Here is an 18,640-nt window from a genome sequence, read left to right on the forward strand (position 1 = left end):
TTCACATTTTGAATTTACTTTGCGTTAATATTGTTCTGATTAATACTATCATGATAGTTTGTACATATCAATTTCATTTCGGTGCCGTTTTGAGGCCATTTTATTTGCCTTTTCTTGATTTGGATGTTTAGTTTGGATCGTGTTATTTTTTGTAATAATTCCATCTTACCCCATATTAGTATTTCTCATTCGACAAACCTCCATAATTCCTGTCATGATACTTACAGATAAGTTTAAACTTCGGCTTTTAAACTACCCAGGACAACCTGAACCACTCTCTACTCACATGAGCTTAGTCTGATATTTAGACAGGAAATGGAGGCATCGTCCTAGGTGGTCCTTACCCCTACTGTACGGCACAGAGGGGTGGAAGGTAAAGGCTTCCGCTATCCGTAACCTCGGCACTTGATGAGGGTAGAGTGGTTAGCTCTACTCCCGGCCGCCTTTGCCCCCAGGAATTAACCTGGTACTCATTTTTGGTGTAGGCTGAGTGAACCTCAGGGCCATGTACGCTTCCGGAAGTGAAAAAGCCCTTCCGGGCGAACCGAGCACGCCTTTACCGCCTCGGCCAGGTAGCCCCTGAATATTCTCTCTTCCCACGTCCGGACCTTGTCATAGCAGTCATATACTACTCCTATTGTTAAATTTCCCTGTTCACTCAATGCTTTTTGTCCTTTTTGCGGTCTCGTCATGAGTACTAGGTGCAACGCAGTCATCTATATATGTATATAAAACTAGCAGTTACCCGCGGCTTCGCTCGCGTGGATTTCGTAATTTGATAAAAGTAATCATATCTCGGAATTGTACTAAGACATTATCTGAAAATCCCTAAAGTATAAAACCTCACCAAAATACTGAGTTCCATTAACCCCAGAAACACTTTGTAAACCATGCTTGTGGTGTTACATTTTCAGGCTAAGGTGTTTCTTGATATTTAAAGGAAATTCAAAATATCAACTTTCACGTCTGTAACAGCTTCCGTTTTAAGATATAAGTATCTTCATAAACATAATTCAACTCCTGCTTTACTTATTTTCAACCCCCCTTAAGTCCATTTTTCGAAAACAAAAGTACGTGTTTCTTTACTTTGAAAAAATATTCCGAATACAAATGTTCATGCCTATAACATCTTCAGCTTTTGAGATATAAGTATCCTCATAAAAATAATTCCACTCACTTTTCACCACACTCCCGCCCACTAAGTTGATTCCTCTCCCCTCCAAAAATGCATGTTTTTTTAATTTTTAAAGGAGATTTCAAATACCAATTTTCACAGCTGTAACATTCAGTATTTGAGATGTAAGTTTCTCCATAAAAACAATTCAATATTTTTTCACTCCCTTTCACACTCCCCCTTAAGTGAATTTCCCGAAAACAAAAAAAATTCGTGTTTCCTTATTTATAAAGCAGCTTCCAATTACCAATTATCACGACTGTAAGATCATCAGTTTTTGAGATATATATATCCTCATAAAAAGAATTCAACTCCGTTGTCATCCGCCCACTCCCACCAAATTGATTTCCCCCCAAAATTGCGTGTTTCATTATGTTCAAAGGAGATTTTAAATACCAGTTTTCAAGTTTTTAACATATTTGGTTCTTTTTAGACATAAGTATTCTCATATAAATAATTCAACTAACTTTTCGATTCTTTCACCATCGCCCTTTAAGTGAATTTTCCGAAAACAAAAGAACACTTGATATTTTGAATTTCCTTTAAGTATCAAGAAACATATATTTTTCGTTTTCGGAAAGTCTACTTAAGGGGAGGAGGGGTAAAAAGAAGTGAAGAAGAAGTTGAACTATTTTTATGAAGATACATAGATCTCAAGAACTGAAGGTGTTACAGACGTACTTGTTTCTTTATTTTCTAAGGAGATTCCGAATACCAATCTTCACGTACTCAACATCTTTAGTTTTTGACATATAAGTATCCTCATACAAAGAATTCAACTCATTTTTAATCCTTTCACCCCCCCCCCCCCCAGTGGATTTTCCGAAAACAAAAAGATATATTTCTTTACTTTTACAGGAGAGTACAAATACGAATTTTCAAGTCTGTAATATGTTACGTGCCTGAGATAATTTGCAGATATAGCCTTTTTAAAAATTCACCCCGCTTGTCACTCCTGTTTACCCCCCTATATATTCGATTTTCAAAAAAAGTTCTCATAAACGGAATTCAACACTTTTCACTTATTTTCACCCTCCCCTTAAGTCGATTAAGTCGATCGTACTAAACTTCTTCCACCAGAGTGTGCGACCATTGCCTGTGCGCGCGCACCTCCCCTATCCACTGCTCATCGATCTGCGCACCACCCACCCGCTTAACGATGCAGTAAAAAGGCGGTGCACAGTGCGAATTCTTTGCCGCTCTCTCGCAAGAGAGGTGGCCGTGCCTAGTTTCTTATCAGGGCAATATTTTTGGTAGAGGACTACCAAGGCGGTGGACCTCTCGGGAGATAGCACATCTCTCCATCCCCTATCTTTTGGAAGGGGAGATATGGAAAATATAACTACCTCTTTAAGCCCCGCTACTCCCCCGAATTCAGTAAAGCATGAACATTTACTAAGGTCAGCCTATTTAAACTCTATGCCCACGCCGTTAAAGATGGCAGCTGTCATCTTAACAGATGCCAAAAAAGCACGTGTATTTTAAATTGCGCCCCACCACGTGCATAAAGTGGTAGCAATGAGGTTTAGCGCCGTCAAGATAGCAGCACTGAGGTTAGCGATGTTTAAAATTCCGCGCCCACATGGTTAAAGTTGGCAGCTGTCATCTTCACAGATGTCATAAGCACGTTGATTTTAAATTCCGTGCCATAAGGTGGCAGCAATGAGGTTTAGCCCCGTCAAGATAGCAGCACTGAGGTTAGCGATGCTCTGTTGTTTAAAGATGGCAGCCGTCATCTTGAGAGCTGTCAAAAAAGCACGTAGCCAAGCACGTGGCTTTGTTTACAAGCAATAGCATGTGGTCATGACGTCACTCGGGGTCAATGACCTGAGGTGCTGACGCAGCAGAAAACTGCTGACGCTGTGATTTTGAATCTCCGCTGCCCTACTACTGGTATATTCTATATAATGTAAACATAGAAACCCAGATGTAATTTTTCAATCAATGTAACGCCCTTGTATCCAGGGAAAAATTCGTGTTGTAATCGTAAATGGACATAAGTAGATAAATGAAACAACCAAACAAAAACCAACATTTAAATAAGATTTGAACACGAGGTGCAAAAGTGTAGAGCCGCGGTGCCTCCACGTCAGTAGAACTTCTTACACGCTACAAGGCACATAAAGCACGTCGGAAACTTCGATCGTCATTTCCTTGGAAACGGTCGAGTGTCTACGGATAAGCCGAAACATGTGTTCACTTATTTTGACCCCTCTTCCACTGTGCGAAGTTTCTGGGATATTGGGTTTTTACTCTTGGGATGTTCCCCTCATTAGCCGATGAATTCGCTCATGAATTCAGCTCCAATCCTGTGCCAATTATTGGATTTTATCCAACGTTTCAATGATTGAGTATCCTATCGACATTGTTTAAAGTTAGTAGGCCGCAGGTATCTGGTCAGGTGTTACCTATAGCCATGACATGACACATACATACATTTACACAGAAACATCTGCTCAAAGCAGCACACAACAGAGAAGTAGAGAATGGATATCTTTACCTGTCTCTTACTTATCGATGAGGAAATAAGAACTGTTTGCTGGGGGATAAAGTAAACAGACCAGACAGAGTTAACTAGGTTTAGCTCGACTTACTACAGTTAAACATATCTATGTTGTCCGCCCAGTGTCTCACGCATATCCAGCGGGCTCATGTGGTGATCGATTCAAGGAAACTAGGGGAAAACTCAATGACAGTAATAACTTGAGTTATTTAAGGGCCAGGATGTTGATGACCTAAAAATGTTTTAAAAATGATCTATAAAATGACGGCAAAAATCCTGTAATATGATCCGAAAACATGAAAGAAAGACATAAATTTTAGATGAAATTTTACCATCAATTTACTAATCGAGTTGGTATAGCCTGTATTTACGTACAGATATTATAATAAGCTTTTGGGTTTTCGGCATGTCACGAAAACAATGTGAAAATTTTACGTTTTGCAGAGAACTTTGCTCCACGTCTTAAAAAAATCTCGACAGCTCATGAGGAAGACTTCTCCGATTGGAGGTGTCTCTCCTGAAATGTGGACATTTCCAAAAAGTAAGTGGTGAACAATGTTTCATGCGTCCCCAGGTTGACGAAGCTTTGTGAATATTCTCAAAGTCTCCGAACTCATCTTCACTTTAAGTTGTGATATAATATCCAATACCACACGCGTAAATGCTTCAGCATCCTCAAACATGTAAGAAAATGACTCAAAAAGTGTAAAATAATCTAATAAGTTCCATAAAATGATCAAATAATGACGTATAATTATAGAAAATGGCCTAATAATACAAAATGGCAAAAAATGACAAAATAAGGACCTAATAAATTAGCATTTCTAAAATGTGGAAAATATGATCACGATTTCTGTACAAGTTAGCAATATCTATTCTGAACCAATTAAAAGATGACATGTCATCAAAATCCTAGCCCTAGCTATTGTCTATACGTTGGCTGATACAGAGGTATAATATTGTTACACACGAACGTTGATGTTTAGGGTAATAAACAGACTGAACTCTCACAGATATATATTCTTGAATGATTCCAAAATGAGGCAATACCAAAGGAAAAAAGTCGTTCCTAATAAGTGAAATTTTGTGACATAAAACATATTTAAAACAGATCTAAAATTAAATATAAATCAGTCGTCTCTAAACATTTTCAACGTTATTGCAATTAAATACAACACGAAGTGTTAGGTAGGTTGTAAGATAACAAGACTTCTCACAAGTCTTCTGGGAAGTAACAGAGGTTTTGAGATTAATATCCGAGATTTGGGTAAACGTGTACCAGGAATTTTTAGTTTGCACGTGGCCGAAAATGTAACCGGAATAAACATGGGGCGGCGAAGGCGTTAACGAATTTCCATTTCTCTGTTTGGATATATATTTAGAATTAATTGGCCTTCAAAATAATGAGAACACGAGTGTGAAATGCAAACTTTTCTTGGGAGCATTTATTTTGAAATTTCCAAGGTATTATTTTTAACCTCACTTTTTTGAAATTTATTTTATTTAATAATTTCCTAGGGTTATTCCCCTATATTTTCACTAGCTCTAGTCATCTTGTATGCTAAAAAGCACAAAATGAATGATATTATTTTCCTTGAAAAGTTTGGTATATTTCCAGCCCCACTTGAAAAAATGTCAGTGATTTACTGAAGACTGGCATTCTGTTAAGTATTGTAATTTTACTGATTACTTGTAGAAGTAATTTGCAGTCGTAATTGAGTAAAATATTTCTATTATTCAGCCCAGTTACTTTTATGACCACTGTCTGTTTCTTCTTAGTTTCCCGCCAGACCTGGCTAGCCTCGTGCCAGGCTACGGAGGAGAACGCTCTTGATTTTTTGCAACACTGTGGTTTGAGCCCTATTAGTAATAGTAATACTAGTAACAGACAGGTCTTACAGTGACGATGGGAGAAGGAAGGCATAGCAGTGGGAAGGAAGCGGCCGTGGCCGTAATTATGGTACAGCCCCAGAATTTGCCTGGTGTGAAAAGAGGAAACCACGGAAAACCACCTTCATGGCTGCCGACAGTGTGGTTCGAACTCACTATCACCCGGATGCAATCTCACAACTGCGCACCCCTAACAGCAAGGCCAACTCTACCGGACGCTTGTAATGTTATTTCGTATGTACGCGTAGCTTATTCTTGTTATGAATGGTGTAGAAGTGTTGTTCATAGGGTCGGTTGGTGTTGGCTTGGCAGACTGAAGTATAATAGCACCGTCTGACTCAGTGAGGAAAGCAACGAGAATCTACTGCACTTCTCATTTCCTTAGCACGCTCCTTCAGTGCTACCTAGGTTGTCTGTGGCAGCTGATAAGGATCCAAACAGTCTTCGAGCTGACGACTCAACATATATTTACGTTTATTTTCCCAATCCGTTCAATCAATGTTTTCCCATCTCCTTGAAAATTATATATTATTTGATACTTATTAATATGCAAGGAACCATAGATGCATTTCATAATATAGTTTAAGTCCGGAATATGTGTTACAAGTTGCATACTAGGTAGCTTCCCTTTTTTGAGTCGATAAATGTAATTAAATTGTTTTATAATAGGCTTAGGTATTGATATACCTCATGATATATCATTTCGTCCGCCTCTGTGGTGTAGTTGTTAGTGTTATTAGCTGCCATCCCCGGAGGCCCTAGTTCGATTCCCGGCTCTGCCACGAAATTTGAAAAGTGGTACGAGGGCTGGGAGGTCAACTGAGTAGAAGGGGGGGGGGGTAGTCGAATCCTACCTCAATCATCCTCAAAGTGGTTTACGGTGGTTTCTCCACTTCTCCTCCAGGCAAATGCCAGGATGGTACCCAACTTAAGGTCACGGCTGCTTCCTTCCCTCTTCTTCGTCTATCCCTTCCTATCTTCCCATCCCCCCACAAGGCCCCTGTTCAGCATAGCAGGTGAGGCCAACTGAGCGAGGTACTGGTCTTCCTGCCCAGTTGTATCCCCGACCCAAAGTCTCACGCTCCAGGACACTGACCTTGAAGCGGTAGAGGTGGGATACCTCGCTGAGTCCGAGGGAAAAACCAACCCTGGAGGGTAAACAGATTAAGAATGAAGAAAGATATCATCTCTAAGCTTACAGCCACCCCCGTTTAGAAGAAAATACATCATCTAGTCATACCTTCTCCGCCACTTTCCTAACTTGTGCTGGAACAAATATGCTATCGGCTATTTTTGTGATTGAAATACACGTATATACTACGGACTCGGACATGATCCATCACTTGTCTTAAAAAATAAATTAAACCTAACCATTCGAAGTTATGTTGTGCTGTATTTTACAATCTGACATCTGAGATTATATATTTTATTAATTTAAGTTAAATAACCTTGAGCGACAGTGACACATTCCATATTTTTTCGCATATGTGTGATGCTGACCTCACTTCTCTTCCGTTTTGGAGATTCTGTGTGTAGACGAGAGAAATACAATATTGTCTTTCAGATATACTTTTAAAAAAGTGAGTTACCTATACAAATGAATGATGAACCTTGTAGTTTAAGAATTTTGGTGAAATAAATTTGGAATGATCACGGTTAATCATTTTCAATAATTTATGACTGTTTTTAACTGCAATTATTTATACAACGTCATTCAATAAATTCTGTCAATTTTCATGTTACACTGGGCCACATTCCAAATTTTCATGGTTATATTACGTTCCAGTTTAAAGAAGAAATTGTAACAAAGTGCAAATGAAGCTCCTGACATGTTTATTCCATGGAGAAATAAACTGAAAAATCACACCACATCTCCTGGCAGGTGGAATGAAGTTTACTTTTCGAGCATCAAACGATTTTCGCAGAATCTGATAAAAACGTATCATTATGAATTTTACTTGTCGCTCATGATCTCTTACTGAACCCTTTTGGCCCAAAGGTCATGGGTTCTTTATTATTGTTCATTTTTACAGTTCTCTTTATGTTAAAAATATAAAATCTTGCCAAACTGATTTCTCATGTTCAATAATTGAAAATTTTCTTGAAAATTAAACGGGAGAAAAGTCGAAGTCCTGAATGGGAATATTCCATGAGAAGCTAATCTTTAGAAATGTTACATGGACACCAAATTGCCGTACTCGCCATAAATTACTACCATAAACCAAAATGAATACCACTATAACAAATTTGTTCACAGGACACTATAGAGCTATAATCCGCAAGTGCTTTAAAGTAGATTAATAAGTTCCTGTTAAAGATAACTGTCAACTCTCCCATGACGAACTGCAAGATGGATGCTACTTATGTTCTCATAATATACAGAATACTGAACGTAAGAGTAACACATGTGTCCCAATATTTTACACGTCATTTCTCCCGGTCTTTATGCCACGTCACTCGTATCTCCAAAACTCTACCCCCAATACGCGTTTGTGTAATCCATGCAGTGCCTTATTAATAAGATTTTACTTCCTGTTCTCTTCTCCGATTTTCTCTGTCTCATTCACTACCTCCCACCAGGGACCGATGACCTGGATGCTTGGCATCTTGAGCAAATTCATCTTCACTATCTCCCTTCTAATCTCTATCACATTTACGCACTTCTCACAGTACTTTAATATTGCTACTCGTACTTCTGCTACCTCATTCCTAATGTCTCTTTCACCGAGCGAGTTAGCCACACGTAGCTGTGAGCTTACCTTCAGGAAATGGTGGGTTCAAAATCCTGCCGTCGGCCGCCTAAAATTGCTTTTCCGTGGTTTCTCATTTTTACACCACGCCACGGTCGCTACCTTCCAAATCATAGCCCTTTCCCAACCTTGCGTCGCCGAAAATCTTCAGTGTGTTAGTTGGACGTTAAACCACAAGCAAAATAAAATTAAAGAGATCGCTGTCTCATTTACACAATTACTTTGCTTACCTTATTCTTAATCTCTGTCTCATTTACACAAATCTCACAGTACCTTACTGTTATCACTCGTACTCTACTATCCTTGTTCTAATATCTATTTAAACCATCCAGTTCACACAGTGCATTACTATCATTCGTACTTCCGCTACCTCTTTCCTAATTTAAAACACAGTGCCTTACTGCAATCACAGGTACTTCCAGTTCCCCATTCCAATCTCTGTATTTTTCATTCATACGGTGTCTATCATTTCTACTTCCCACTCTCGTCTTCTGTTTCTTTCATTCACGTAGAGTCTGTTTTACTACATGTACTTCCACTATCCTACTACGCCCTACATTAATACTGTCTTCCTCTTAAGCTGCACGCTGCACCTGTGCTCATCGCTCCCGCTGTGTTTGATACACCAATAATGACGTGCACTCAACACTGATTACACCTAAACGTTCTTCACAATAAAATGTTCCATCAGATTACCGCTCTCGTGACCAGATAAAATTCTTTTCTTACCTCACCAGCATAACAGTTCTGATTCCCCTTCAAAGAGAAAAGCTTATAAAAAAAGAGGATTTGCCGTCTTGACGGTTTCTTAATTTTAAAACATGAAATCATGACACTGAGCAGAAATTTTAATTCAAAATTTAGCGTTGGAATGAGGCAAGCTGATGACACCGTCAAAATGGAAAATATTTCACCTATAGGAAACAAGGGACTGAACTAACATCGAGGCTGTACCTTTGTCTCCAAATGTATCATCTGCGATGCTCTCCGAAGCTCCATAATCACTCAACAGTTTCTTGTGTGTGAGACGGTCTCGATGTGTTAGGTAGTACTCTGCAGTTCGTCCGCGCTGCAACAAATATCAATCGAGTGAAACCCAAGTTCATTACAATATATCTGAGGTACCGACATATACAATTCTACTGTAGAATTTTTGATATCATATGAAATGTCTTTCACTAAGAACATTTCCAGCCAAATAACATGGCGAGGACCCAGTTTCAACGTCTGAGACTCATCGGTAAGTTCTGACGAACAACGGTGAAATTTGAGGTCATTTTGTAGGGCTTGTGGTCTAAAGAGAAGGCTTGAGATTATAGGATAAGATCTAAGACCCCAATGGCAAGGTCTAGGATATCTAGAAAATTTTGGGATTCGTTGAAAATTACAGAGAAACTGAGTCTATTGGATACATCGAATCCAAAAGCAAAATACTTGACTTAATGAAAATGCCTGAGACCTTTATGCATGTTATAAAAGTCTATTGATAGATCTGAGACTCAATGGCGAGGTCAAGACAGGGTGACTAAATGCAAAACTTAGGATCCAATGTAAGAGTTGGAGACCCAGGGAGAAGACTGAAAGCCAAATATAAAAAAATCGGCCTCACTATGATAAAAGTTCAAATCTGAGAACCAACCAGGAGTCGGCCTCCAGTCATACAATGTGCCTTCCGATAGCTAAATAAAAGTGTTCAGTACTGGATGCAGTGGTATTTCCAGGACAGATTGTTCTACACCTTTCAGAGCAAAATACTATTTATATCACAACAAAATTTCTAAGTAACCAAAGAACTGTTGAAGTACTCACACTGGCCGGATTCAGTACTGGACTCAAATTTGCTGTTCACTCCTTCGCACCGAAACATTCCATTTCTGTATCCTTTATTCTTATTCCAGACCGTTTTCCCAATTCATTAAAGTCGGCACATAATGTGAATATGGCCCAGATTTACGGCCGCATACCCTTCCAGACGCCAACCCTATATGGAGGGATGTGTTCACTACTGCGTGTTCCTGTGGTGGTTGGTAGTGCGATGTATGTAGACGAACAGATGTATACTAAGACGAACAAAAATACCCAGTCCACAAACCATAGGAATTAACCATATGCAGTTCAAATCCCCGATCCAGCCGGGAATCGAACCCAGGACCCTCTGAATCGAAGGCCAGTACACTAACCATTCAGCCAAGGAGCTGGACACGTTGCATTCCAATATATGGAAGAATAAATTAGGCTGAATAAAAAGGGAGATACCTATGATATACCTACATATCGCTTTTGTCCATTGTGACTTAACCAAAAAAGCCGTGATAAGAAACCGTGATAGGCCACGACAAGAAAATGGCGAGTTTCTCTGAAGATCAGCTAAGAGTTTATATATCGACTTATTCGTTGTGTTTTCAGTTAAAATGGCAGTGGTCGAGACACATGAGCAAGTATTCGTAGTACTTACGTTGTCCTTGAGTGTAGGGTTAGCACCCAGGTTGAGGAGCAGATTGTACATGTGCCCGTTGTCCGCTAAGGTGGCGGCATAATGCAGTGGTGTGCGGTTGTCACTGTCCGGAACATTTAGTGTTTCGGGAAAACGACCACCAAGATAGCGGGCCACATCCGCCCTGGTGAAGAGCACCGCGACGTGGAGAGGCGTCACGTTGAGAGGTGTAGAGTTCTCACGCGCCACAGCAAACCGGCGTCGGTCTAGTGCTGCTTGTAAATCCCGCAGTCGCCCCTCACGAGCAGCTGCTTGTACTGTATTAATCTTGGCCTGACAACAGTAAAAGACAGTGGCACTCTTCATGTTTGCCATTCACTGACGCATTCCCAATAAAACCTGGTGAGATCGTCTATACACAGCACAATAAAGAATAAATGAAATGCACTTTAAGTAATTATTCATACACTGATATCTAAATGATGGGTTCTTACCATGTACGAAGGCACATTGTTGAGGAATGTCTGTATCTCAGGATCGTCTGACTTCATGCCCACTAAGCGCTCGCCTTCGCCGTTGAGCACCATGGTCGCTAACTGCTCCATGTTGCCCTCAGCAATGAGCTGACGTACCTCTGCGACCTGCGGGTCCTCCTGGTCCTCCTCACCTTCTCCTTCATCCTCCTCCTCCCTCACCCACCGCTCCGCCTCTGCTGGATGTTCCTCTTCCCGTCCAGCCTCCTGCTGCAGCCTCTCCTCTTCTACCCTAAGACGTTCTTCTTCTTCCAGTTGGAGCCGCTCCTCCTCCTGATTTAGGAAAAATGAAAATAAAGTACACCTTCTGTCCTGACAGCTGGGGAAAGACGAGTGTTATAAGTAAAAACACCTTGTCACTTACTGAAACTCTGGGGTTTTCCTTCGATTCCAATGACACTTCCTATAAAATGCGTTCTTAGCCTCCTGAAGAGCCAATGAACACCCGATATGGTTCACCTCTGAAACTAAACGTGGTGTGTGTGTTAAGTCATCAGACCCGAGGCTGGTTGGATCCTCAAAAAGCATATGCGGTAACAGGGAATCCGCGAAAACCTATGGCGTTGCCAAATAAGGCGTACTGGACAAGATGAGTATTGAGGTAGTTGACCATTGCTTACCTCACTGGTCCAGAAAGTGCTATTGCAGCACGACTGGCCCAATGATTATCATCTTTTTCATACATTCCAGTCGCACTCATCGTGCTCCGAATGCCATTACTCAACTTCGCCCATACCTCAGCAGCTCTCATACTGTTGCAGCCATGAATGCGACAGAGACTTTGGGGGAAGTTACATTTTTCTCTGGCCAAGAGACAGATTCAAATAATACTACTTCAATCAAGAAGCAGTAACATGCTGAAAACATGGAGCGTATGATGAATTTTTTTGATTTTATTCAGAGTTTAGTGCATTACAAGCAATAACACATGCCAGTCAAGAGTGAGGTTGTGAAAAATATTTCCACTCGGTCACTCTCAGTTTATAGTACAAACAAGATATTCGGTCGCAAGAGCTTAAATAAAACACGTTTTTGATGTTTTAAATTTATTTTCAAAACTGCTTTCCAGTGAAGGTCGTACCATAGCACTCAGCATACCTACTAACAAAAATTTTAAATAACAGCTATAGCAAATCTTAAATCAATATTCGGATTCAAATGGTAATTTAAAATTCGACAGGATCTTATCATCACCATCACTACAGTCTCATCTCAAAGATAAGATGGTAAGCAAATCTCTTCCTAAAATCTTCAACCCTACCGGGCGAGTTGGCCGTGTGGTTAGGGGCGCGCTGCTGCGAAATTTTATCCGGGAGATAGTGGGTTCGAACCCCACTGTCGGCAGCCCTGAAGATGATTTTCCGTGGTTTCCCATCTTCACACCAGGCAGATGCTTGGCCTGTACCTTAATTAAGGCCACGGTCACTTCCTTCCTACTCCTAGCCTTTTCCTACCCCATCGTCGCCATAAGACCTAACTGTGTCGGTGCGACGTCGAGCAAAATTGTAAAAAACAAAAAAAAATACATCTTCAACTGAGCAAATGGCCATGCGATTTTGGTCATGTAGCTATCAGCTTGCATTCGGGAGATAGTGGGTTCGAACCTCACCGTCGGCAGCCCTGAAGATGGTTTTCCGTGGTTTCCCATTTTCATACCGGGAAAATGCTTGGGATGTACCTTAATTAAGGCCACGGCCGCTTCCTTCCCACTCCTAGCCCTTTCTTATCCCATCGTCGTCATAAGACCTAACTGTGTCGGTGCGACGTAAAGCAACTTCTAAGAAAAAAGAAAATACATATTCAAAAACCTCGGTAGGTACCTCGAGCTCCCAGTAGAAGGCAATAAACCTCGAGTGACTCCAAGTGGTTTTTAACTTTGAAGAAATTGACTGTGGGTTCATAAATACTCTTCTGTTCTTGCTGTATCCTGTTCATTTCCCAACATTTTGCTGTGGGATCCACAATTAAACCTCGCTTTGTGTTTGTAGAGAATGACATGTTCCGTACAATGAAGTGAATATGCACGGATTCCTCAAATCAAAATCTATATTGTATCGGGATTGACCGTACATCAAGTATTTCTTAAATAAGGTACGGCATAATGTGACTGTTTCGATAGGCCGGATGGCTCGGATATATGAATTGAGTGGTATATCTTGGAGTTAGTACACTTTGTATTCACATTGACTTCACCTGTGGACGTAGTACTCTTCGAATTAATTGTTTAAGCCATAAGACTTTATCCTGGTGTCGGCGATTAGGAGTGAACCCGTCTAAGGAAGGAAGAAAGAAAGAAAGAAAGAAGGAAGAAAGAAAGAAAGAAAGAAAGAAAGAAAGAAAGAAAGAAAGAAAGAGAGCGCGCCTCGCTAACGTACGATAAGCTTGCAGACCAACACCGGTTGTAACTAACCATGTGAACGACTTGTGATACTATCAAATAGCGTGCTAGAAAGGCACTGCGTATTCCAATAATAACAATTATAATAATGATAATAATAACAACATTTCTGAACATTATCTTACGAGTAAAACCAATGTGGGAAATTATTACAGTTGTTAATTTGATGAGATTTCCGGTCCGAGCGAGCGTGCACAGAGCTTCAAGGACTCCAGCTTGCCAGCTGAGAAGGCAAAAGTAGGTTACTGTGTCAGTGTGTGAATCGCCGTACGTGAGTCGTGTTCGACACGCCGCTAAAACAAGTACTTGGTTCGATAGCGGACGGCTATACTTGAGGATTGATTGAGGAAGTTGAACTGTGTTTTAACATAGTTGGATATCCCACAAATATATCATTTGGAATGTTATGATTGTCAACACACGTAACACAACAGACGTCAAGTTAAGTTGAGCTGCCTACAGTGTTTAGTATTTGGACAATATTTCCAAGAAGTGTTGTGTAACAAATTTATTAATTTCTACTGTACCAGTTTCAGTCTGAAATTCAAGAAGAAGGTAGTTACGAATATCATCACGGTGATGTTACATACCGCTGTGTGTATGGGTGCTGAAATGGAAGCCTAAACTATGTGACCATAGCTGACAGCGATGGGTTGAGAGATAGGCACCTATGATTGTATTATTGAGGACGACCAGCCGTTCAGCATCATGAAGACATTGTAAAGCTAAGTCGACGCAATTGTATAATGCAATCTGTTCTGTAGTGGAATAGTTATGTAGTTGTAATTGGTAAATGGTCTTGCAGTCTGTTTCAGTTGTGTAGTTGTAGTACTTTGCCATATTATAGTGACAATAGATGATCCTCACATATTTATCTCCGTCAGAGTGGCGTAATGTTATATTGAATGGTGTACATGATTTATGAATTATGCTAGGTGTATCAGGCAGTAATAATTCTCATGGTTTTATACTATAAATTTATAATAGCTACGATTGGTGGAGAATGATGTTAGAACATTCGAGTACGTAGATTAGATTTTACTGGATGTACAGTCGTCACACAGAAGCGGAATATACTTGTATATGGTATCCGTTGGAATATAATTCTGTGATATTTGAACTTAAGTCTAAAAAAAATGATTCCGTCATTTTGAATCAGAACCCGTGTATGTAAGCGCGTAACAGAGATAGTTAAATCGAGACTTGGGAACCGGTATGCGGATTGAATCTTCGAGAATTATATATACGCGTAGGACTTGTTGCGCGATGCTATTGGAATGAATTTGTGAGATCCCGGGGTGGACCACAAATGTATCGTCGTATAATATTGGTCATTATTAGAGGTTTCACTATTATTAATGTAATAATTGTGTCTTCAAGAGAAATTAAATTGTAGTGAATAATTGATGTAGTTCTTCGAGAATAGAGTCACGCCATGATTATAGAAGATGGTTAATAAGGCAAGTGATAATTTGGTCGTGTAAAATGGTAAATATTTGCGTGATTTAGGATGATGAACCTACGTATGTTTGAATTTGACTACGTCTTCGAGGAGTTATGCCTAATTAGTTTTATCCCGAGTTCTCTGTAATTTATAACTGTAATATTCGCGTTAACTCACGGGGGCTCTGGAACAATATTCGACACTTTGCCCGAATTCGAGATTTTTGTTCGAGGACTTTCATCCAGGTCATCTGATTGAATACTAGAAACGTTAAGGTACATTCAGCTATCCTAGAATTATTCGATGATATCCTGACGATCTGATCATCTTTTGTGTAGCCAAATGTGTAGATAGCGTAAAATATTGTGTAAATATTAGTGTGACTTAGCATTATAATAATGGTTATGGTATTTTTGAGTTCATTTTTCTTTAGTCTCAGATGTTGTTATACGAAGTGGACAGTGTTAATTTCTTCGATATTCGCATCCAGGATTTGTGATGTGGCATTTCAGAAGTTAAATTTTGAGTTAGGCAGACCATTTCAAATGTACATTACGACATTTCCAGACTTTAGTTACTTGTTTAATTTCGTTAATTCAGTAAGCGACTGGTAATTGAACAGATTATTATTTCATTGGGTCGATTCAGTTTTAGAGAGAAATTATAGCATCAAATTATGTAATGGTAAACGTAAACTTTAGATAGATAATTGTAAACTTAATGTGATTATAGTACATTTAATTTTATTTTTTTTCTTCTAATATTTCAGTGTGGATCATCTGAATCCAGAGCTTTCAGTGAACTAAACGAAATCTGCTAACATGAACAAAATTATTGAAATTAATATGTAATTGTGATTTGTTAGGGCAAGATAGGGCGAGAAATTATGTACCACCCCATTTGATTATTTAGTTTGTACATCAAGAGCTACATTTTTAATTTTATTAGCGATCATTTCCACTATCACAGTTCTGAAGGATGACAATCTGAGATTACTTTTTGTTAATAAACCATACCATATATTAGTCTTGCCTAAGCCACGGTCGAAGGAGGTCGCAGTGAGCTGTGGGTCCCGGGAGGGGAGTGGAGTTCGAGAGTGTGGAGTGTTGGAAGGTCGCCGAGAAGTGGGTCGACAATGATTGGGATAGAACAGTACAGAGTGACGATAGGAAGATGGCAGAGGAAAATGAAGAAAGAAGAAAAGAAGCCAGGTGGGTGTAGAATGGATATGGAGAGGAAAGGAGAACTATTGTTATCGGCAGCAGTGATTATAATTTTACTATGTATTGGGGGGGTCGAGTTGAACCCAGGCCCGTCATCTAGTAGAAATGAGGAAAGGGAAAATATGGACGCTATCAAAAGAGCTGTAAGAGAGGTGCTGACAGAAGTTTGCCCTTTCGGGCAAATAAAAGAGATGATTGAAGAACAAACCAGTAAGATTGAAAAAATGGAAGTATGGATAAGAGAAAAAACGGACGACATGGATGCACAGGCGAGAAATAACACCGAGGAAGTGGTAACATTAAGGGAAAAAGTAGGACGACTTGAAGAGGAGAATTGCAGGCTGAAAGCAGAAGTGGAAGCAAATACTTTATACAGAAGGAAGAAGTGCTTGTTTATTTATGGAGTGCCTGAGGAGTCGAGAGAAAGCAAAGTACTTACAACTTATAAAGTAGTGGATCTAATACAGGGAAAAATGAAAATAAACTTTAGTGAAGTAGATATTGATGATGTGCAGAGAGTGGGGAGAACTAGAGGCAACAGGCCTATAAAGCTACAATTGTTTTCAACGTTGATGGCGGATGTTGTGTTAACAAATGCGGGAAACGTACAGAGGGAGAAAATATGGATAAAGAGAGACGTAGGAAGTGACGCGATCAAAAACGAGAGGATACTCAGAAAACACAGGATACTGGCTGTAAAACAGGGGCTGAAGGCAACTATTAGAGGTCAAAATCTAGTGGTGTCAGACAGAAGCTGGAAGAGGATCTGGTCTGTGGATAGATTGATGGATTTAGAATTGAAGTTAAAACAGGATGAGGAAAAGGAGAGTAGTGCAATAAACTGTAGGCAAATGAGGAGTAATACAAATAACAGTGTGCTGAGGATGGACGTAGGGATGAAGTCAAAGCAGGCCGAAGAAAAAGAGAGTAGTGCAGCGATTAGTGGAGATGACAGGCAAAATACCAGAAGTATCAGTGTACCGTGTGAAGAGAGGCAGGGAGAAATGCCAAGTGCTAAAGTGACCAATAACAGTGTTCGGAGTGAAGAAGTGCTGGTAGAGAGGCGAAGTGAGAATATGGCTATTTGCAGTGAAGAGGGAAGTAAAGGAAGTGTATGCAGTGAAGTAAGGGAAACGCAAGGTAAAAAGGTAACGGCAAGGTTAAACTTGGGGAGCCTAGACCAGAGTAGGGCCAGATACAGGAACAGAGATCTGACAGAAATGTGGGGTACAAGTGGATATGAGAGGGGGGTAGTTACTAGAAGTAAAAAACAGTAGTAGGTGGTTTGGTTACTGAAAGTAGAGATGAGAAGCGAGAATGGTTGGTAAGGTTTGGACATTGGTATATAGAGTACTTGTGTAGGGTAAGATGTCTTTTAATTATAGTGTATTTCAGAGAAGTAGTGCATAGGGATCTATATGTATATGTGAGAGTGGAATAGGTATTATGGGGTGCTCCGGGATCGCATATGGGATATTTTAAGTTTATTATTTACTGTAAGTAAGGCAAACGGTTCATAGAGGGAATCTACCGTTGGCCAGTTGATTATTAATATTATTATTATTACTATTATTATTATGAGTATTACCATTATTTTATTATTATTATTATTATTATTATTATTATTGATATCACTATTATTATTTTATATGTGGGTAGGGGGTATTGTATATTTAGTTATTTATTTATTTATTCATCTAATTATTTATTTGACGTGATAGTGTGAGAGAGATGAGTTTATTATCATTTTGTAAATTTTGGTTTGTTTGTATGGAGAGGAGAAAGAAATATGAGGTTGGAGAGGTGTTGGTATATGCGTGATTGGTATTTGTGTTGTTTGCAGTATTGATTAGGTGTAGGTCAGTAACAATAAAGTGACGAAAGCGCAGAACGAAATAAGGACACTTGATGAGCATGCTTGAATATTGAGTAAGAGACTGCTACAGCAAATGACTGTTACGAATAATACTCTTATACATAGATTATTATTATTACTATTATTATTACTTTCATTATTATTATTACTATGTTTCTCTTTTTTAGTTTTACTCTACGATAATTTTCGCTTCTTTTTCTTTTTTTGGTGAACTGAGTGGTTTATTATTATTATTATTATTATTATTATTATTATTATTATTATTATTATTATTATTATTATGGTATTTATGTGTGGAGGCTGGTGTCTGGTATGAGTATTTAATTTTTAATTTTGGTTTGTTTGGATGGAGAGGAGAAAGAAATAATACTCTGATATATAGATTATTATTATTACTATTATTATTACTTTCATT

At 39.3% G+C, this 18,640-nt stretch overlaps 1 protein-coding gene across 1 annotated transcript in view; it reads right to left on the bottom strand.

The window, feature by feature from the left end:
• The window catches only part of LOC136863713 (uncharacterized), a 562,466-nt gene that overhangs the window by 197,750 nt on the left and 346,076 nt on the right, over nt 1–18,640 (bottom strand). Inside the window, exons 10-12 of the mRNA XM_068226053.1 lie at nt 11,246–11,557; nt 10,773–11,084; nt 9,272–9,386 (exon numbers count right to left, since the gene is read on the bottom strand). Coding sequence (XP_068082154.1) covers nt 9,272–9,386; nt 10,773–11,084; nt 11,246–11,557 — 739 coding nt within the window. The remainder of the gene's footprint in view (nt 1–9,271; nt 9,387–10,772; nt 11,085–11,245; nt 11,558–18,640) is intronic.

Source organism: Anabrus simplex, chromosome 2, assembly GCF_040414725.1.
Source record: "Anabrus simplex isolate iqAnaSimp1 chromosome 2, ASM4041472v1, whole genome shotgun sequence".
In the NCBI taxonomy this organism is placed as follows: Eukaryota; Metazoa; Arthropoda; class Insecta; order Orthoptera; family Tettigoniidae; genus Anabrus; species Anabrus simplex.